This window comes from Cebus imitator, unplaced genomic scaffold (assembly GCF_001604975.1).
Source record: "Cebus imitator isolate Cc_AM_T3 unplaced genomic scaffold, Cebus_imitator-1.0 Scaffold79, whole genome shotgun sequence".
Lineage (NCBI taxonomy): Eukaryota > Metazoa > Chordata > Mammalia > Primates > Cebidae > Cebus > Cebus imitator.
Window position 1 is genome coordinate 198,944 of NW_016107394.1, and position 22,395 is coordinate 221,338.

Below are 22,395 nucleotides of genomic sequence, written 5' to 3' on the forward strand. Positions count from 1 at the left end.
CCAAAGGGTAAACTTCAGCTTGGATAGTGGCTATGTTAATATGACGGAAGTAAAAAAAGGAAATAAGGTGGAAGAAAAAAGGCAAAAATAAAAGATTAAAGGAGAAAGAATGGAGGGGTGTTAGAAATTTTAAATTATATATTTATGTTATATATGTGTGTGTATATCCACATTTGTCTAATGTTTTCACTGCTCTTGATTAAAAGCAGTGAAAGATTAAAGAATATATATTCTTCAGGGAGATCATTGTAATGTAAATGTCTCACCAAAATAGCCCCACATAATACAAGGAATTTCTAGCTTAAACTTAGGTTTAAACAGATGAATGCATATTTTTCCTCTGACATATCACTTTTTGATCTGGGTGTCTGGCTTTATAATGAAAATATGAGAAACCCGCATGCGAATCTCCATGGTCTTCAAACCATAGACAATGGGGTTAAGGGCAGGGGGCACAAGCAGATAGATGGTAGACAAGAGGATGTGGGCATAGGCTGATACATGACCAAAACGATGGCTGAAGAAGGAAAAAAAGGCAAGTACATAAAATTCCAGAAAGACAATAATATGAGGTGTACAAGTGTTAAATGCTTTGAATCGTGTCTCTTTTTGGGGGAGACGAAAAACAGTCTGAAAAATCAGAATGTAGGAGATGAAGACAAAGATCATGTCAAAACCTAGAATTGCAAAAGCCACAAAGAGCCCAAATGATTTGTTAACGTGGACATCTTCTGCAGCCAGATTGACTACAGCCATGTGTTCACAGTAAGAATGGACAATAACCACAGATTCGAAAAGGTGCAGTCGTTTGAGTAGAATGGGTAACATTCCAACAAGCATTGTTGCTCGGATTGCCACCATCAGCACCACCCGAAATAGAAAGAAAGGTGTCAGGATGGATGTGTGCCTCAATGGATGACAGATGGCCACATAGCGATCAAAGGCCATTGCCAACAGAATGCCAGATTCCATGCCCTGCAAGGCATGAATGAAGAAAAGTTGGGTGAGGCAGGCATCAAAAACCATGGAACAAGAATCAAACCAGAAGATGGCCAACATCTTAGGAGCAATGGCTACACAGAGACCTAGGTCAATGGCTGCCAATACTGCCAGAAGGATGTACATGGGTTTGTGTAGACTGCGTTCTGTAGAGATAATGATTAGCAAAAAGATGTTCCCCAGCAGGGCCACCAGGCACACACCAAAGAAGGGAAACCCAATCCAGAATTTCACATGCTCTAGTCCAGGAATCCCAATCAGGGTCACCATCTTTGGGTTCAAATATGACATGTTGGTGGATCTTATGAGTCTGGTAAATCTTTACTCAGCACTGTTTCTGTTAGAGATTCAGAGAAAAATTGTGGATGGGAAGGAAGAACTCTTTCCTTCTGTTTTCTCTCAGACAATGAAAAACATGAATGGAAACTGACCATGTGACTGAATCTTTGGTGTAAATTTAGGTTTATTTCAGAATGGAGATCTTGGCATTTTCCAAGCTAATGTGAGTAGTTGTGAATGAGGAATGTGATTCAGTGTTGATCACCTAGAAACTGTAAAATGGAAACTATGATTCTAAGAGCATTGATTCTGCTAGTCTTCAGTGTCTTCTCAAATGACATCACAAATGGCAACATTAACTTTTTTGTCCATGTTCATCTCGAAACTCCAGACACACCTTGGATTAGGTGGAGTTTCTCTGTGACACTTGAAGTCATGATACAAATCCTCAATCCCATATCCCTGTCTTAGTTGAAAGCTCAGAATCTTCAGATGCCTTTTCCAGTCTTTGCTATTTTCTCTGGTATAGGGAGGACAATTCTTCATTCACATCTTACAAATTGCCTCCCACAAAGCGAAGTGAGAGGCTTGTTCTTCCAACAAATATTGCTTGAATTACCTATGTGCAGGCCAATTATTCAGGTTCTTGGAAATTATAAGTACATATTATTCTCTTACAAGTAGTGGCTGGGCATTTTTGACTCACTGAGTTAAACCTGGTTCATTAGTTTTCAAAGTTGATGTGTAAGCAGAATGAGGTGGAAGGAGATGTAAGTAGTCACAGATCTTAGAGGAGACAGAACATTGAGAAAATAGATAAGAGGTCAATTGGATTAAAAGGAACCATAAATTAGGATAGGGAACAGGTCACAAATCCTGGCCTGTTGTATAATCCCTGTAACTTAAATGTTTTGATAATATTAATATGTTTCAGATGTAAAAGAGCAGAGCTCTCTTTATAATGGGGCTGAACCTATGTGCCTTTTTTACTTTATTAATACCCGTTGTCAATGAAAATAATTTCTGACAGCTTTGAATATATTGTTTAACTTCACATGCACCCAAACTTCTTCTAACAACGTGCCTGCTCTATTTCTTTGGCAACCCTCTACTTAAAGCTTAAAACAACCTTATATCATCTCTCTTTTTTTTTCTTTTTCATTAAATATTCTACAAGCTTAAAATCACACAACAGTTTAATTTTATCTTTCTTATGATTGTATCATAGCCAAATACATTGGCTGAATGAGGAGTATCACTCTGAATGGGATTTTTATATGCTTTCTTTTCTTTGAAAGAAAACTGAAGGGATAACTTCTGTAAAATAATAAATAGAATGGTTTACAGTTAGTATGAATATATATGTGGATATAACTAGAAAGCCCCCAAAGTAATAAAATATAAAATGTCTTAATCATTGATGAAGAGTAGGGAATCTTATTATATGACCTTCTGTAGCCACACATATCAGAGATTGTGTTCAAGGAAATAAAGAGATATAGATTAAGACAATTAGAAATTTTATTAAAAATTTTTCTCTTGATGCCCATATAAAATGATGTCAGGTGAAAGTGCTAGATTGCCTAAAAGTGATTGCAGATAAACATAAATATGCTTTGTTGAAGTGGAACAAGTTGTTAAAGGCAGAGTCTACAGGAGCTGCAAAGATAATACATCCTAGATAATTACTTTTACATTGCCTGGTGATGGAAGGATAAAGTAAACATTAGCTTCAGGTCTACCATAATGGATGATAAAGCATTTCAAATTAATTTTCTTCTATATAGTATAGTGTGTCAAATAATCTGATATGATTTTAGAAATATAAACCAATCAATGTTAGAACTACTTTGTATACAAAATTTGGAAGGGGATCCTGGAAACCTTATTCACACCATTAGATGATATTATCTAATGCACATTCTACTATTTACCTCACTATAAATGGAGGGGTGGATAATATCACTAAACTCACTGGATTATTGGGAGAACTAAATGAGATTATATATGAAATTCTCAGCATAAATTTTATGGAAAAGAGTAGCTATTCAATGTCTGGTAGCTAGTGCTTCTCAGAGCTTTTGATAAACTTCTGTGTGGAGGAAGACATACTACTGGCTTCTTGCGGGAATCTAAAACCAAACAGAGAAATGAGAACATTTTTTGAATAAAGAATTAATAAAAATATCACTAGAAGATGAATTTCCTAAAGCTTAATGGCTTTTCTCAGTTAGCTCTGTAAGATCGTATATTCATGTAAGCAGAACAAATGATCACTGTCACAATAGAAAACTGACGTCTCAATCATGTACAGACCTTGATGCAATCAATATACTCCACTTAATTAAACTAATGTGGTCACTTCATCTGATAAATAATCATATCCTCCTTTAAAGTTTTAGTAGGTAGACGGGGAAAATACATACATGCACATCATTTTTTTTTAAAAAAGAGATTATGTTAAAAATTTCTTCTTTAACGGCAAAGGCCTGCATTTTGTGCAGTTTAGCTTTCTATCCTAATCAGATCAGAAAATGTTCATTCCTGGGCTTGGAAGGAAAGAGGAGAAAGAAAGAAAAGGATTTCTTAAGTGGAAATGGAGTAAAAACAAGAAAAGAGACAAAAACACAAGATGTTAATGTCTCTGATACAGAGAAATTTTGATTTCAGGGGATGAAGCATGAGCTGTGGTCAGTGTGGCAGAAGGACCAGACAACAAAGCTACCAAAGACAACCAGTTGCTCCTATATTTGAAATAATTCTGCTGCTCAAGCTACAGAGACACAGACACACAGGCCTATCCCTCCACACATACTTTTCAAATCACAAATTTTCTTTTTATTTAAAAATTTTTAATAAACCAATCAATGTTAGAACTACTTTGTATACAAAATTTGTAAGGGGATCCTGGAAACCTTATTCATACCCTGCTGTTGCTACTAATTAACTGGCGTGTGTTCATTAAATTTCTTCCACATGCAGTTAATAATATGGCAATAAATTACCTTTGCATCTCTTCCATCTTTAAATGATGTAAATCTAGTCCATCTCTCATGCTGCTTATAAAACGAACCAAGAAAATACCTGTGGGGAGGGGAGCAGAGAAAGAATGTGGCCATACCAAAGAAAAGGTTGTAATTGAGAGATGCAGCATAAAATTAATCTTCCTACTTCCTCTTAAAATTTGCTACAGTGAGAAGCTCTTAGCAATAAACAGGTCCCAAAGCATGGAGAAGAAACTCACCCACATTAAGAGACAGCTAGCTGGAGCGTAAAGACAATGGATAAAACAGCTATTTCCTGCTGGATTTTGGATTTGGAAAGATATGAATGAATTGCTAAGCGTCTTTCATCATCTGCCCTTAACTTTATCTTCCTGGCTTTTCTTAAAGTCTAAGGTGATCCCAGGATGATGCGACAGACCTTGCCCCTAGAGAGGTCATTATCTTCCTGAGACTCGACCCTACTTTGTAGGAGAAAGGTATCTATTGCCTAAAAGCACATAGCAAGAAGCATTTAGTAACTTCATTAGAAGCTATTTCGAAGGAATAGGAACCAGGAAATATCAAATTATGGGATCATTTGGAGGGTGAGAAAAATATCTGAGAAATGGAGAATTTGTAAACTGGAAATGCAGAAGACAGTCGTTTGGTCAACTTTCTGGCCTATGGCTAGGCTTATAATGTAAGGAAACAAAATTGTACATTTTATGTTTGCAAACAAAATGATACTACAGCTGCAACTCATATAGCTACAACTACTACTATTACTATTAATACTACTATTATTACTACAAAAGTTATTTGGAACCATCATAACATTTTGCAAGGTTTTTTAAAGTCATATTTTAATCTTCTTAATGGCAAGATGCTGCAGATTTTCCCTGTTATTTAGTCCAATTTGAGAATTCATCATTATCAACTTTGTTCCATTTTGACACCACTTTGCACCCATTCTTTGGCAATATTTATAAAATTTTGCAGTGACCACTTATGCAACTCTACTATCAGAGTATTCTACTCAAGAACTCCCAGTGATGAGCTTCAGGGAATTTAGGGGAATACTTCAAATATAGTGTTAGTTGTCTAACCACAAATGTACTGTAATACATTTCTTTGCCATTGAATGCCGTTAATCATGTGCAATATCATGTTGTATTACTTAGTGTTTTCTTCTTTACTCTCTGATGGAGGACCTGGTATGTCAGTTGAAATATGATGTTATATAATCTATTGCTTAGACATAGATCTAGAAGGAAAAAAATTTAAAAATAAGGAAGAAAAAGCTATTTCTTAATTTTAGTGAGAATAGAGTGTGTAAGGTATATATTGTTCTGGAGCATACAGTCATAGATTTCTTACACAGTCCTAGAAGTTTAATCATAGAGCTAACAAATGAAACATTACCTGATGGTTGAGGTTAGGGAATTGATTCATTCCCTAGTTAAAACCTTAAATGTAATTTATTACAGATTAGGTATTCAGGGCCTAGACAAATTAATTGGCTAGATAATAATATGATTCATCAGGTTGTCAAGAGGATATTAATGACCTATTAGATTATAAAGATGCTTATGATCAAGGACAATGTTTTTTAGTATGTTTTTTAATTTAAGGTGTTAATCAAAGGTCACAAGTGGGAGGAATGGAAATAAAAAGTAACCAAACCTTTTCCTGTTTCCAAGGGAAAAATATATAAAGGAGTAGCTTTATCAATCTATTCCCTGAAGACTTAATACAGATGGATCCATTGCCCCGTAACTGTGTTACCAGGCATTATTATTTATTGTAAGAATATAAAATCTGATTGGTAAATTACACCTGGACTGCAAATTCTATGAAGGAATTATGTTTACCACGTGGTAATCCATGTCTTTTGGCCTCACTAGTTCAGTATCCACTAATTCACCTGTATCCTCCCTGTAGGGCCCTAATCCTATTCTCTTGAGATCTGCCGAGATATATTTTGGCTCTTGAGAGCTATAGAGCACACAGAATCCACATGTACTATGTATCACTTCTCTATATCTAGGATGTGACCAAGGAGGCTTTAAAGCTCTCCTTGGCGTAACTAAACCTTAGCTAGGCTTTCTTCTGACTCTAAATCCCTGATCTCCCTTTCCTTAGCATATTACCTTAGGAAATTTGTAATTGTAAATGCTTTCTCAGCCATTTTAAGATGTGAATATTTGCCGGGCACAGTGGTTCATATCTGTAATCCCAGCACTTTGGGAGGCTGAGGCGAGAGGATTGCCTGAGCTAAGGAGTTTGTGACCAGCTTGGGCAACACAGTGAAACCCCGTCTCTACTAAAATACAAAAAATTAGCCAGACATGGTGGCATGCGCCTATAGTGGCAGCTACTTGGGAGGCTGAGACAGAAGAATTGCTTGAACATGGGAGGCGGAGGTTGCAGTGAGCCATGATCGTGCCACTGCACTCCAGGTTGGGCTACAGAACGAGACTCCATCTCAAAAAAGAAACAAAACAAAACAAAACAAAACAAAACAAAAAAGCTACTTCTTATAATGAATACAGGAGAAAGCTTACTTTCTGTGGGTTAAAGCAATTAATTAGTAAACACAGATGGCCTATAAACTCTCCCACCCTTGTTTAAGTAGAGCTGTCTATTCAGTCTTGGTCTGTATTTTCTCTGCCACCCGGGTTAAAGCAATTCTCCTACATTAGCCTCCTGAGTAGCTGGGACTACAGGCACTTGCCACCATGCCCAGCTAATTTTTGTATTTTTAATAGAGATAGGATTTCACCATGTTGGCCAGGCAGGTCACAAACTCTTAACCTAAGGTGATCCACCTGCCTTGGCTTCCCAAAGTGCTGGGATTACAGGTGTGAGTCAAGCGCATTTGGCCATTTCTTGACTTTTTAATAATAGCCATTCTGACTGGCATGAGATGGTATCTCATTATGGTTTTGATTTGCATTTCTCTAATAATCAGTGATACTGAGCTCTTTTTCATATGTTTGTTGACCTTATGAATCTCTTCTTTTGAGAAGTGTTTGTTCCTGTCTTTTGCCTACTTCATAATGATTTTTTTGTTGTTGTTGCTGTAAATTTGTTTAAGTTTTTTGTAGTCTCTGGATATCAGACCTCTGTCAGATGGATAGATTGCAACAATTTTCTCCCATTCTGTAGGTTGTCTGTCCACTCTGGTGATAATTTCTTTTGCTGGTCAGAAGCTCTTTGGTTTAATTAAAACTCATTTGTCAATTTTTGCTTTTGTTGCAATTGCTTTTGGTATTTTCATCATGAAATCTTTGCCTGTGCCTATGTCCTAATGGATAGCCTAGATTTTCTTTTAGGGTTTTTATAGTTTGGGTTTTGTATTTAGTCTTTAATTCAGCTTGACTTAATTTCTGTATAAGGTATAAGGAAGCGGCCTAGTTTCAATTTTCTGCATATGGCTAGCCAGATCCCCCACATCATTTATTAAATAGGCAATCCTTTCCCTCATTGCTTGTTTTTGTCAAATTTGTTGAAAATCAGATGGTTTAATATGGTGTTCTTATTTCTGTGTTCTTTATTCTGTTCCATTTGTCTATGTATCTGTTTTTGTACCAGTACCATGCTGTTTTGGTTACTGTAGCCCTGTAGTATAGTTTGAAGTTGGTGAATGTGATACCTTCATCTTTGTTCTTTTTACTTAGGATTGTCTTGGCTATATGGGCCATTTTTTTTGTTCCATATGAATTTTAAAGTAGTTTTTATTCTAATTCTGTGAAGAATGTCAATGGTAGTTTAATGGGAATAGCATTGACTGCATAAATTACTTTGAGCAGTATGGACATTTTCACAATACCGATTCTTCCTATTGATGAACATGAAATGTTTTTTCCATTGTCTAGAAATAGGATAATGTCATCTGCAAAGAAAGATAATTTTACTTCCTCTCTTCCTATTTGAATACGCTTATTTCTTTCTCTTGCCTGATTGGCCTGGCCAGAACTTCCAATACTATGTTGAATGGTAATGGTAAGAGAGAACATCCTTGTTCTGTGGGGGTTTTCAAGGGGAATGTTTTCAGTATTTGCCCATTCAGTATGATATTGGCTGTGGGTTTGCCAGCGTGTAACATCTTAACCTGTCTGGTATTTGTATTGAGAATACTGTGCTGGCAGCAAGCTGCATATTTTCCTCTAAATTGGAAATGCAATTATAATAATATATTTTAACTGATATCAAGTTAATTTCAACTTACTAAAGCTCCACTCCTTTAGTGCTTCATCTCCTATACAAACATACCATGTCTTTTTCTGTTATGTTTTTGATATCACATTTTATATATTGTGTATCCATTAATATGGATTCATAATTATTTTTATGGTTTCTTTTTTTATTTCTGTAAAAAAGAATACAAAATAAAGTTATGAACAAAAATAATGGTGATACCAATTTTTATTTGTCCATGTGTTTTAATCTTACTGAAAAACTTTATATTTTTGTATGGGTTTCCGTCACTCTCTAGCCTCTTTGATTTCTACATAAAAGACTCACTTTTGCATTTCCCATAGGCCAGGTATAGTGATAATAAATTACCTCAGCTTTTGTTTATCTGGGGATGTCTTAACTTCTCTTTTATTTTTAAAGGAGAGTTTCTCATGTGTATGGTTTCTGGCTTAAATTGGTATTTGAATTAGATTAGTGAATTAAAGGAAAAAAGAATGTGTTCTGGGTCATTGTACTTTATTCAGTACTGGTCCTGGTGAGTGGCTGACATAATATTTGAAACTACTGAGGGATGGCTACACCTGCAGGTATAAACCTGTGAGAATGCAAAGGTAAATTATCCCTGAAATTATGTCTATTATCAATCATTACCACTAAAAATTTTTCCCTCTTTTGCCAATGTTTCCATAGGGACCTATTGTGTCAAATGTTGTTCTCATTTATCCCTTGAGATGACCATGCTGAAGCTGCTACATATGGAGATTACATGTTTAGCTTGCTTCTTGACTCTGAATAAGTTTCTTTATGAGCTAGTGAAGGTATTTTTGAAATGAGAGAGGGATGTAAAGAAAGAGAATAGCTTAAATGTCTATGGAAAAATTTAAAAGACATTAGACTTAAACAATACGTTCTTGTTTTCTAAATGACATAGATTCAAAGGAAAAGATATTAATTTTTGGACTGAAGGAATGCACATTTCTTTATTCTCCATGGTTAAAATGAAGAAACAGCTAGATTCTAGGAAATATACATCTTTTTTAAAGGATTTAATAGAAATGAGGGTTCCTTCTCAACTTGAGCATATTTCATATTGTGTGGGTCTATTGAAAGAACAAAATTATGGATATCTGTGACTACTGGACTCACTTCCAGGTTGGCATTTTTAGGGAGATGATAGCAGAGAGATTATATCCTGAGTACTTGGGCAAAAATTGTTTTGTAAACCAGTGTGTGTATCTGTGAGTATGTGCACTTTCCACCTCTGCTCTTGTAATGTTCTATATTGCATTTACATATCCAGTGTATATTTATTGAGCACTTAATAAGTGACAGTCACTGCTCTAGAGACTATATTATAAAATTAGGTGGTAGGGACCTAATTGATTGATGTGTAGGGACTACCGTTTGCCCATATATTCTCATCCATGTAAATATCTTTGTATGCTTTGAATCTCAACTACATTAGATTTTAATTCATTATTTCATATTTGCTTTTCCTTATGAAACTTTGTTTATGCTTTTGTTCTTATTAATTTATGTGTATTTTTATATATAGATAGATCTCTATTATAGCTATATAATTGCATATATTATATATCTATCCTTGCTTTTATCTCTGTTTATATCCAATAGGCCATTTTTTAAATATTCTTTACATCCCAGCCTGATTACCATTTATTCAAGATGGCTTTATGTGACTTGCTAAACTTAATTTGGTCTCTTGCAAGTATTTCCATATAACTCATTTTTTCTCCTATCTGGGATAATTTATTGATTCTGCAAAGTATATTTTGAGGTGATGCTGTTGAAATTCTTATGAGTGCATGTTATACTTATAAGAATTTGTTTGCTACATAGTGAGAGCAGGTTCTCCCTGAGGCTAGTGGCAATACTACCCAAGGTCACTGACTTAAAGGAAGATGGGAAACACATAAAATAGTAAAGAATTTGTCTACAAGTGAAGTATTTGTGGTGACTTACAGGCTTTCTCTGCTGTAACCCTCGTACTCCCTCCCTTGTGCTTAACCAGTTTATTCCAGGGTTTCTCTGCCATGGAGACTGGACTATCTACTGGAACTATGAGAAGATGTATAAGAAAGGTGCTTTAGTAAGTAACTGATAACTCTGATATTATTAGGTCAGTTTACCAAGCCAATAAAAGAATTACTATGCATATGTTATAATATGAGCTTCTAAATCAAATGTTCTAAGTCAGAATAAATGAGGATGGGAAATTGGAAGGTAGTTACTGTGGTAAATGTTAAGAAATATATTTTCTTGAAATAGATAGATAGATAGATATAGATAGATAGTTATAGGTATAATTCAAAATGATATATCCTATACCCTATTAATGGGTACATGAGAGAAATGAATAATTGATCTGAAATTAAAAAAAAATTAATCCGTGATATTTTATTTGTCAGATTACGTACTCAGGGTGGCAAATTAAATAATAAATATATAGATTATATTAATCCTGTTTTAGAAATCACAATATCATATTGTGCTTTCTAAAACTGTAATATTATATCCATGCAGAGAAGGACAGAGACTATTTATCTCTGTTTTCTAAGTCAATTAAATTATGGATTATACAATTTTCTACCAAAAGCAAAGGTACTTTTATAATTCTCTAAAATTGTACAAGGCTTCCACTTGATCTCTTGTGTTTATGGAAAACTGACTCACATGAGAGAAATACTGAAGGAGAGCTCAAAGAAGGAGCATTCCAAAAATTCTATTTCACTCCAAATAATGTCTGGTTACAATTGATATGAAAGCATCCTGTAGAGATTGACTTAAAAATTTCATATCTATATACCATAGAAGGGCATCCCTTAGGATGTGCCTTCAGATATACAAATGTGAAAGATGCAAACTGTGCCTTAGGAATAACAGTTTGCATCTTTCACATTTGTATATCTGAAGTATACTCTCCATGAGCTCCAATTTATTGGTGGTACTAAATACAGAACTTCAATATTTACTAAGCCATGTATCATATTTGACACTGGAGTCAACATATTTGGTAAAACAGTAAATAGACTTAGAGCTTTCTGGTAACCAAGATTAGGGAACACTAGAGGAAAAACTAAGAAAATGTTATGAAACAAATGATATTATAGAGAACTTAGAATAAAATATAGATGACAAACATGACAAATTATGGTATTATTACCTATAACATTCATAAGTGGGCAACCAGTTAATTGATATAAAAATAGGTATTTTTCAGAAAGGCCTGGTAAAAGAAAATAAAGCAGAGAAATTTTTATATTGTCTGTATAACTGTTAATGTAACTGGCATTTTTCTACAATGGGCAAAGGAAACAGTGAAGACATGAAGAAGCTGATAAAAGGGATAAGTAATCCTTTTCTCCTATAACTTTCTTCCTTGCTTCTAAGTTTTAGAAGCCCTGGCCAACTTGTCCCTTCCAGCTTCTTCCTTCTTCATAGCATTTTTTCTTAATATTTTTATTGTCAGAATACCTAATACCTAATATCCAAGACTCTGAATAGTTGAGGCTCCATCATACAAGTTCCAGCTTAAATGCGACAACTCTCACCACCCAATCTAATAACCATACACCCTAGTCATTATGTATCATTTTTATGGTGTCTTCCTTCTCCTTGTAGAGTGTTACCTCTTTGATATAACCATTTATGTATTCCCAGTTTCTAGAACATGGTTTCTTATGGAATAACTGCTTAGGAAATATTTGTTGAAAGAAGTTCAGTTATGACCCCATAGATGGAATCTTTTACTGGAAATGAATAGACAAAGTGACTTATAGGTCTCTATGATAATATGACATGTTATAAGAGTTACCTTTCAGCATTACAACAATTTGTACAACAAGAAAATGTACAAAAATTTGGTATACTGTAAGTAATCATTTTATTATTCTGGTCCTAGTGAATTTAAATTGCTTACAACAACAGATTGTGAATTTGGATTGCTTACGACAACAGATAATTAAATATTTTTCTGAAAGAATCATCATGATTCATTGTCTGATTGTGACCACATTGTCATAACAATTTTATTTTCAGAAGAACTCATAAAGAAAGCAAAGGAAAAAAAATATGCCTCTTCTCAACGCTTCTCGTCCCTCTCCTGTCACCTTCTTGCTGATGGGCATCCCAGGACTAGAGCATCTGCATGTCTGGATTGGGATTCCCTTCTGCTCCATGTACATGGTGGCCTTGGTGGGGAATGTGACCATCCTGGCTGTGGTGAGGGCAGAGCGAAGCCTCCACCAGCCTATGTTTCTGTTTTTGTGCATGCTATCAGTCACTGACCTGGTCCTTTCCACATCTACACTGCCTCGCATGCTCTGTCTCTTCTGGCTTGGAGTTCATGACATTGCCTTTGATGCTTGCCTGGCCCAAATGTTCTTCATCCACAGTTTTACTGCCATGGAATCTGGCTTCTTCCTGGCCATGGCCATTGACCGCTATGTGGCCATCTGTGACCCACTGCGCCATGCCACCATTCTTACACACAGTCGCGTATCTCTAATGGGTATTATAGTCGTGTGTCGGGGGGTAGCTTTCTTTTCTCCACATCCTATTCTGCTCAAACAGCTGCCTTACTGCAGAACACGAATCATTGCCCACACCTACTGTGAGTTCATGGCTGTGGTGAAGCTGGTGTGTATGGACATCGGTGCTACCAAAAGCTATAGTCTCAGTATGGCTTCTATCATTGGCTCATGTGATGTCATTCTCATTGCTGTATCCTATGTATTCATCCTATGCTCTGTATTCCACCTGCCATCTCGAGAAGCTAGCTTCAAGGCTTTAGGCACGTGTGGCTCCCATGTCTGTGTCATCCTTGTTTTCTATTCCACAGCTGGATTTTCAATTTTCACTCATCGTTTTGGGAAAAATGTGCCAGCACATGTTCATATTTTTATTGCAAATATGTACCTTTTGGTTCCCCCTTTTCTCAACCCCATTGTGTATGGACTAAGGACCAAGAAAATACGGGAACATGTTCTTAAGGTGCTAAGGGTTAAAGCTGCTTGATTTTATTTGGATTACCAAGAGAGACAGTTGAAGAATAAATCTAAATGCAAAAGATGATGTAGGGAAAAAAACCAATTGCTCTTACTCCAATAAACTGAATAGTATTCATTATCTGAAAGTTCTGTTATTTACCGGGTTATTGTAAGTTCCACAGATTCTAATTCAACAAGTAGTTTCAACTTTTTTATTTAGTAAATATTGGAAAAGAGATTGTTAGTCTCTTCATATGTATCTGTTGGATCTTCTTTTTTTCTTTTCAAATATTCTCATTCCCACCCTCGCTTCCCCAGTCTTCAGTATCATAGTTTCACTGATGAACAGCATTCCTTAATTAGAAGGCTTAGGTTTCATTTCCTTTAATTAAACATATATCTTCCTGATAATATGCCTAAACTGAACACATTATATTTTGTAGAATTTAGATTCCATGTTATTTTTTCTGGGTAGTCTAATAGTTTATTGGTTAGGGGTCCAGGCTTTGGAGTTAGACTGCTCGGGTCTTAGTCCAGTATTCTTCCCTGGCTAGCTTTATTTCCATTCATTTAATTTTGGTCTCAGTTTCCTGATACATCAAAATAAATGATAATAACACCTGTTTTATAGGGTTGTGTGAGAATTACATGAAATGTGTAACTTGAAATGGCACAGAGAAAGCACTCAATAAAAAAATAAAGGCTATTTCATTCTTCCCTCAATGATTATGATTTCTTAAGTTCTCCACCCTTGGCTTGTTTAAAATGCTTTAGGAAATGCACATTATATCTTATTTAATATATTTGAAACTGTGTAAAATTTATATCTTTTGATGCTTATATAATGAATATGTTTGATTCCATTCTGTTTTAGCAAATATGACAACACCTCAATATTATGTTTCATTTTTGTATGGAATAGTTTGCTTAATTTCATGCCATACATGGTTTACATTATTAAAGCTTTCTAGAGAATAAGACAATGCTATGGAAATGCAATAGAAGAGTGATAAGGATGTAGTGACCACTTTCATCTCTTTTGTTGACACAGTTATTCATTTATTTATAATATGTGTTCAGTAAGTTTAAATTGTATTAGATTGATTTAGGCTAATTTTCATAACACTCTCATTTATTCTTCCATCAATATTGAGTATATTTATCTTACTTTCTCCTTAGAAAACATTTGCATTAAAAGGTTATAATTAAGTTATTTAGAATCTTTTGATACCTGGGAAACAGTGAAACAAAATCACTCATTTTGTCTGAGTGCATAGCCATTTCAAATTTCTCTGATCATTTAAGGTCTCCAGCTCTCTTGTTGCATCATGTGAACTAAACAGATGGGGTCAAATTAGAATTCTATGCACTAAATTGTAAATACAACAGACTACATTAAGTTTGGTATATACTTACATACTGTTATATATATGCTTTCCTTTCTTCCTCAAATACCTTTTGCTGCCATACATCATTGTCATACACTTCCCACCATTACTGATATTTTATGATACAGTTCAGTGTCAACTGAAGGAAGCTTTGCCTGATGTTTCTCTTTTTAAATATATATTTATATGTTAATAATAAAGAGAAATAATCTATATAATCATCATTCACGTTTTTAGTATTAAGACAAAATATACCTAATGGACATTTCACTGAAAAGTGTTTTAAATTGTAGTAAAATACACATAACACTTATCATTATAACCATTTCAATGTACAGTTCAGTGACATTAAGTACATTCACATTGTTTTGTAACCATCACCACCACAACCACCATACACCTCCTGAACATTTTTTATCTTTCCCAACTGAAACTCTATATTCATTAAACACTAAGTCCTCATTTTCCCCTCCTTTCATTCCACATACTGTCTGTAAGTTTTACCATTCTAGGCACCTCATATAAGTGGAACCATACAACATGTGCCCTTTTGTGACTGTCTTATTTCGCTTAGCACAGGTTCATCTACATTGTAGCATGTGCTAGAATTTCCTTCTTTTTAAGTTTCAATCATATTACAATGCATGCATGTGTGTATACACACACACACACACACACACACACACACACACACATACTCATATACATACACACTTCGTTTATCCATTTATCTGATGGACATTTGGGTTGTTTCTACCTTCTGGCTATTGTGAATAATAGTGCTATAAACATGAGTGTACACATATCTGTTCAAGGCCCTGCTTTCATTTCATTTGGGTATATACCCAGAGGTCTAATTGCTAGATAACCTGGTAATTTTGTGTCTCACTTTTTAAGGAACAATTGTTTTTGTTTGTTTTCATTTTTTCATAACAGTTGCATAACATTACATCGTAAGCAGCAATGTACAATAATTTAATTTTTCACATCTATGCCAACACTTATTTTCTTTTAATTAATATTTTTAATAATAATCATCCTAATGGATATAGACTTGTATCTCACTGTGGTTTTGCTTTGCATTTCTTTGTCAATTAATGATGTTTAAATTTTTTTCAAGTGCTTATTGGCCATCTCTATATATTCTACGGAAATGTGTGTTCAAGTCTTTTGAGCATTTTTAAATCATTTTATTATTGTTATCACTGATTTTTAGCAATTCTTTATATATTCTGGCTATTAAATTCTTATAACATATTTGATTTTTAAATATTTTTTGCTGTTTCAGGGTTTCTTTTTTACTCTGTTGATAGTATACTGTGATGCACAAAAGTTTAATTTTGATAAATTGTAATTTATCTATTTTTACCTTTGTGCCTGTGACTTTGATGTACTACCCAATATAGCTTTGCCAAATCCAGTGCCATGAAACTTTTCACTTGTTTTTTTCCTAAGAATTGTAGAGTTTTATTTCTTACATATAGGTAATTGATTCATTTTGCATAATTTTAGTATTCTGCAAGATAAAAGTCTAACTTCTTTTGCACTTTTTTTCCAGTTTTGCAGCATCATTTATTGAAAAGACTGTACTTTTCCATTGGATGGTCTTGGCATTTATAAAGATCATTTTATCATATATGTAAGCATTTATTTCTGGACTCTATTTTATTTCATTGATCAATATGTCTGTCTTTCTTCCAGTCCCACGCTGGTTTGATCACCATGGTATTCTACTATGTTTTGAAATCAGAAAATGTGAGATCTCCAAGTTTGCTATTCTTTTTTAAGATTGTTTTGGCTACTTAAGGTCCCTTGAGTTTTCATATCAAATTTAAATTGGGTTTTGGATATTTCTATTTCAGAAAAATTGTATATCATTGAAACATCAGTAGAGATTGCACTGAATCGGTAGATCACTTTGGATATTATTGACCTTCTAACAATATTAAATTTTTTAATCCATGAATGCATCTTTTCATTTATTTGCATCTTCTTTTATTTATTTCAGCTTTTTTTTTTTTGACAGTCTTACTTTTTCACTCAGGCTGAAGCGGAGTGCCATGATCTTGGCTCACTGCAACCTCTGTCCTCCAGGGCTGAAGTGATTCTCCTGCCTCAGCCTCCTGAGTAGCTGGGATTACAGGTGTCTGCTACCACACTTGGCTAATTTTTGTATTTTCAGTAAAGTTGGGGTTTCACCACGTTGGCCAGGCTGGTATCATACTCCTGACCTCAGGTGATTCACCCTCCTCTATCTCCCAAAGCGCTAGGATTACAGGTATGAGTCACCATGTCTGTCCTCAGCAATATTTTATAGTTAGTTTATAAGTATTTCACTTCTTTAAGTTTATTCTTATTTTATTCTTTTTGATACAATTGTAAATAACATTATTCTCTTACTTTACCTTTCCAGATTGTTTATGATTAGCACGAAGAAATGCAACTGACTTTTGCAGGTTGATTTTGTTTATTCTATCAGGCAATTCCTGTTTGTCTTTCTTCTTTCAATGTGTACATAGAATATTTGTGAGTTTTTACTTCTAAGGTAATGTCATTTGTGAACAGATATAATTTTAGTTATTCTTTTCAAATTTGGATGCCTTTTTTTTCTTTTTCTTGTGTAATTGCGCTGGCTAGGACTTCTAGTACTTTGTTTAATATGAGCAGTGAACGCAGGCATTTTTGCCTTGTTCCTGATCTTAAAGAATAAGCTTTTTAATATTTTGCCATTGAGTATGGTATTTCCTGTGAGTGTTTCACATATGGCCTTTATTATATTTAGGGTATTAGTGGCTTTTAATTGTTTCTTTTGTAATAATTAAAATCAGATAACTATAAGGGCAATGTTATACCATTGTTTTAAGTAAACAAATTACTGAAACCTCTAACCCTATGTTGTTATGAAAGGCACCTACATTAGTCAGAGTCTAACCACACAACTAAAAGCACTTGAATAGTTAGTGTTTGGCATCCTTTTTACAGATAATTATGTACACAAATTATAGAATTGCTGAAAAGCCAAATATTTGTCTGTGAAGATTTTCAGAAATTAGAAGAAAATAAATGATTCTAATGTGACTCTAGGGCAGTGAAATAGAAAAGCACCAGTAGTGTAATCATAAATCATTAAAAAATGTAAGCCTCTCAGTGGAAACTGAAAACATAGCAGTCTCCTCTGGAAGGATCTGCAGCCATGGACTAAATGCAGTTGAAGAAAGTAAAACATTAGGAGAAATATCCTGACATCTTTTCATCTTCTCTAATATTACTATTTTTTAATGTACTTAAAATCTACTTTGTTGGCCAATAATCAGTATGTAATACAACATTACTAACTAAAAATAATGATTTACCAATTTAAAATCTAGTATTCTTAGGACTTTTTCAAAATAATTGTTTATATTTTCCAAGCCACCCATTCTGATAACTGATATCTGTGAGCCAATGAATTTTATAAAAGTTTAAATATTAGATATCAGCCCTTTGTCAGATGGGTAAACTACAAAAATTTTTTCCCAATCTGTTGGTTGCCGATTCACTCTAATGATTGTTTCTTTTGCTGTGCAGAAGCTGTGGAGTTTGATTAGGTCCCATTTGTCTATTTTGGCTTTTGTTGTCAATGCTTTTGGTGTTTTGGTCATGAAGTCCTTGCCTACACCTACGTCCTGAATGGTTTTGCCTAGATTTTCTTCTAGGGTTTTTATGGTGTTAGGTCTTATGTTTAAGTCTTTAATCCATCTGGAGTTAATTTTAGTGTAAGGTGTCCATCGACGATAGACTGGATAGGGAAAATGTGGCACATATACACCATGGAATATTATGCAGCCATCAAAAACGATGAGTTTGGGTCCTTTGTAGGGACATGGATGAACCTGGAAACCATCATTCTCAGCAAACTGACAGAAGAGCAGAAGATCAAACACCGCATGTTCTCACTCATAGGCGGGTGTTGAACAATGAGAACACATGGACACAGGGAGGGGAGCACTACACACTGGGGTCAGTTGGGGGGAAATAGGGGAGGGACGGTGGGGGGTGGGAAGCTGGGGAGAGATAGCAAGGGGAGAAATGCCAGATGTAGGTGATGGGGAGGAAGGCAGCAAATCACACTGCCATGTGTGTACCTATGCAACAATTTTGCATGTTCTTCACATGTACCCCCAAACCTAAAATGCAATAAAATAAATAAATGGGGGAAAAAAAGTTTAGATAAAATTGACTGGACGTGGTGGCTCATGCCTGTAATCCCAGCATTTTGGGTGGCCGATGCAAGAAGATAATCTGAGATCAGGAGTTCAAGACCAGCTTGGCCAATATGGTTAAACTCTATCTCTACTAAAAATACAAAAACCAGCTGGAGGCGGTGGCGCTTACAACACCTGCATGTACTTAAGTCCGAGAAGTACAAGAAATAAAGTATCTCAAGACACCTGGAGCCTAGAGACTATCTCTTACTGGTTTCTATGCTCAGAGTTCAGGTGGTAAAGAACAACAAGATTGAATCCCTTTAAGACATCATATTTTGCCTGGAAAGACTGGGAAAGATTGCTGAAACTGTTTATAATGTTTGCAACCAAACAGCATTCTCATGAGACACTATAGAGAGAGAGAGAGAAAAAAAAGAATGAGAGAGAGAGAGTGTGTGTGTTCCTTACAGGCCTTTTGTCCCCTGGGATAAGAAGTATTAGGGCACTTATTATACTTACAGCCATCATTCAGTTGAGTCTCTAGCTGTGAAGCAAGACTATCTAGTTATACAGGTAAGATTAAACAGGTTATAGGCAGTAGAGAGATGTTTAATTTGGGAGAGCAGAAGTCAGTGCTTCCATGAAAAAAGAATGTTAAAGCCTAGGATGGAGGCTGTAAGTCAAATCCCAAGGAGTGAATTCTCAGCCCTCCTTGTTGTCTGAAAGGGGTTCAACCTTTTGACTTTACAAAAAGTAACACAGAAGAAGACTAATTCAATATTCAAGCTGAGATTTATCTCATTATTGGATTTAGTCATGATATATCTTGGTCAAAACTATATTTGTCTTTTTATACTTAGTTTTATTCAAACAAAAAGGATGCCTCATATTACATAGGCTCCTCATATTAATATATCAATATTTCAAGCAAAATAACCATTTTACTGTACATCTTAAGTTTACTTGGGTAACAAAAATCAAGTCAAGCACATTGTGTGACTTTGAGGAATGCATTGCATACATTCTGAGTCTGATTTATCATTTATAAGAGAACACAAATATATAGTAACATGAATACTCATGTTTCCTAGATTTAGACATTTACTCTATTAGATTATTCTTTGTAAAATGATAATTTCTTACTATTGAGTTTCTCTGATTTTATGAAGAATAAGGTACTTTCTTCATTAACTCAATGATTTGCCTTCCATTATAGCACCTATTTTGTTTACACCTCCTCCTTCTGAAATCTCAACTAATTGTCCTAGTTGCTTTTCAGTATTTCCTAAGTCTCCTGTTCCTCCATTCTATGTGCACTATCATTGATAATAGACAAGAAAGGTTAACTATACAAATGGCATGGTAGTTGTTCTTTTTCTTTTTTCACTGTCTCAGATGGTAGAAAATTATATCTCTATATTTATCAATATATCAATTGCTAGCTCTGTAATACTACTAAAATGTATCCAGCCAGCTGGACAATACCTCTTGAAAAAAATCACAAATATATATGTAATATATACTCACATAGAGTACTTTTCTGCCAATTATTCTTACCCAAAAAATCATACTCACATGCATTTGATTCATTGAAAGATGGTATTACTGAGAACATTATTCCATAGCCTACTCTATGTAATTGAATGTACACATCTTTGCCAGTCCCTAATAATAATAAAATGTTTGGTATTCACATATCTATAATCTTTGTGATTTTTAATTCAACAGAACCATGGACTATCCATTGCTTACATAATGTTAGCTTTCAACAGGACCAATCTTCAACCTGTCGTCTTCCTTCTACTTGGCATTCCAGGGTTGGAAGCTGCCCACAAATGGATCTCTGTGCCTTTCTGCCTGGTCTACATATTGTCACTGATGGGAAATACTACTCTTTTGTTAATTGTCAAGACAGATCCAAAACTGCATGAACCCATGTACCTCTTTCTATGTATGCTCTCTGTAGCTGATTTGATGCTTACTTCTACTACACTTCCTAAGATACTGAGCCTCTTCTGGTTCAATGACAGAGAGATCTACTTTGAAGGCTGCCTCACTCAAATGTATCTTATCCACTCTCTGTCTACCATGGAATCTGGATTTATCTTGGCCATGGCTTTTGACCGCTATGTGGCCATCTGTCACCCAATGAGACATTCCATTATCCTAACACCAACAGTGATTGTAGACTTAGGTTTGGTTATTGTCTTCAGAGGAGCTGTACTCCTCAGTCCACATCCCTTCTTACTCAGGTGGCTTTCCTACTGCAGAACAAATGTCATCTCCCATACCTACTGTGAGTTCATGGCCCTAATAAAGCTAGTTTGTACTGAAACCAAGATTCATAGAGCTTACAGCCTAATCATAGCATTCCTGACGGGAGGACTGGACTTCACATTGATCATCTGTTCCTATACCCTTATTCTTCTAACTGTCTTCAACCTCCCATCCAAAGCTGCTCGCACAAGACCTTAAGCACCTGTGTCTCCCATGTATGGGTCATCCTGGTATTTTATACACCAGCCTTTTTCTCTTTTCTTACTCATAGGTTTGGCCACCACATTGCTCCACATATCCACATTTTTATAGCTAATATATATCTTCTTATCCCACCCATGATGAATCCTATTATTTATGGTGTTAAAACTAAAAGGATCAGGGAGAGAGTCTTTAAATTCTTAACAGTAAAATGTTTCTGACTTTGCAAGGATATTTGATTCTCCAGGTCATCAAAAAAGAGAGGGGTTTACAGAGAACATTTAAAATAAATCAGCACTCCCTTAAAGTTTAACTTTTCAGTGAAAGTTCTGGTTCATATAGGCTGTTAAATCTTGTTAAGTATATTGACTTCAGTGAGCAGTAATGAATATGGAAGATGCATAGAAGGCAGAAACATTTTAAAGCAAAATTCTAAATCATTATTCATGTTTCTAATCCTAATTTTCTTGTAGACTTTACAAATTCTTAAGGTATAACTAATTTATATTTAAATAATTTTAAGTTTTATAAAGTCTAATTCACCTTATTTTCTTTCATGAATAATTTTTATGTCATATCTAAGAAATACATTGCATGAATTTGGGTTAAGAAGATATTCTCCTAAAAATTCTGCTAAAACTTTTAGGTTAGGTAAGGTGTAAGGTGTTGGTTCAGGCTCATCTAGGGCAGATCACGAGGCCAAGAGATCGAGACCATCCTGGCCAACATGGTGAAATCCCGTCTCTACTAAAAATACAAAAAAATTGGCTGGGCATGGCGGCACATGCCTGTAGTCCCAGCTACTCGGGAGGCTGAGGCAGGAGAATTGCTTGAACCCAGGAGGTGGAGATTGCAGTGAGCTGAGGTCGCGCCA

At 35.1% G+C, this 22,395-nt stretch overlaps 2 protein-coding genes and 1 pseudogene across 2 annotated transcripts; 2 read left to right on the forward strand and 1 right to left on the reverse strand.

The window, feature by feature from the left end:
- Window positions 1–239: 239 nt before the first annotated feature.
- Window positions 240–1,433, reverse strand: LOC108307389 (olfactory receptor 52A1-like). The gene is made up of 2 exons (XM_037740059.1): window positions 1,405–1,433; window positions 240–1,318 (listed from the first exon to the last, which is right to left on the reverse strand). Exons 1-2 carry the CDS (start codon window positions 1,431–1,433, stop codon window positions 349–351), a joined length of 999 nt encoding a protein of 332 aa, XP_037595987.1. The 3' UTR covers window positions 240–348.
- Window positions 1,434–12,551: 11,118 nt separating this feature from the next.
- LOC108307390 (olfactory receptor 52D1-like) lies at window positions 12,552–13,496 on the forward strand. Its single transcript, XM_017532789.1, has one exon. The coding sequence runs from the start codon at window positions 12,552–12,554 to the stop codon at window positions 13,494–13,496; it is 945 nt and encodes a 314-aa protein (XP_017388278.1).
- A 7,302-nt stretch (window positions 13,497–20,798) lies between these two features.
- On the forward strand, window positions 20,799–21,742 carry LOC108307391 (annotated as a pseudogene).
- The last annotated feature ends 653 nt before the right edge of the window (window positions 21,743–22,395 follow it).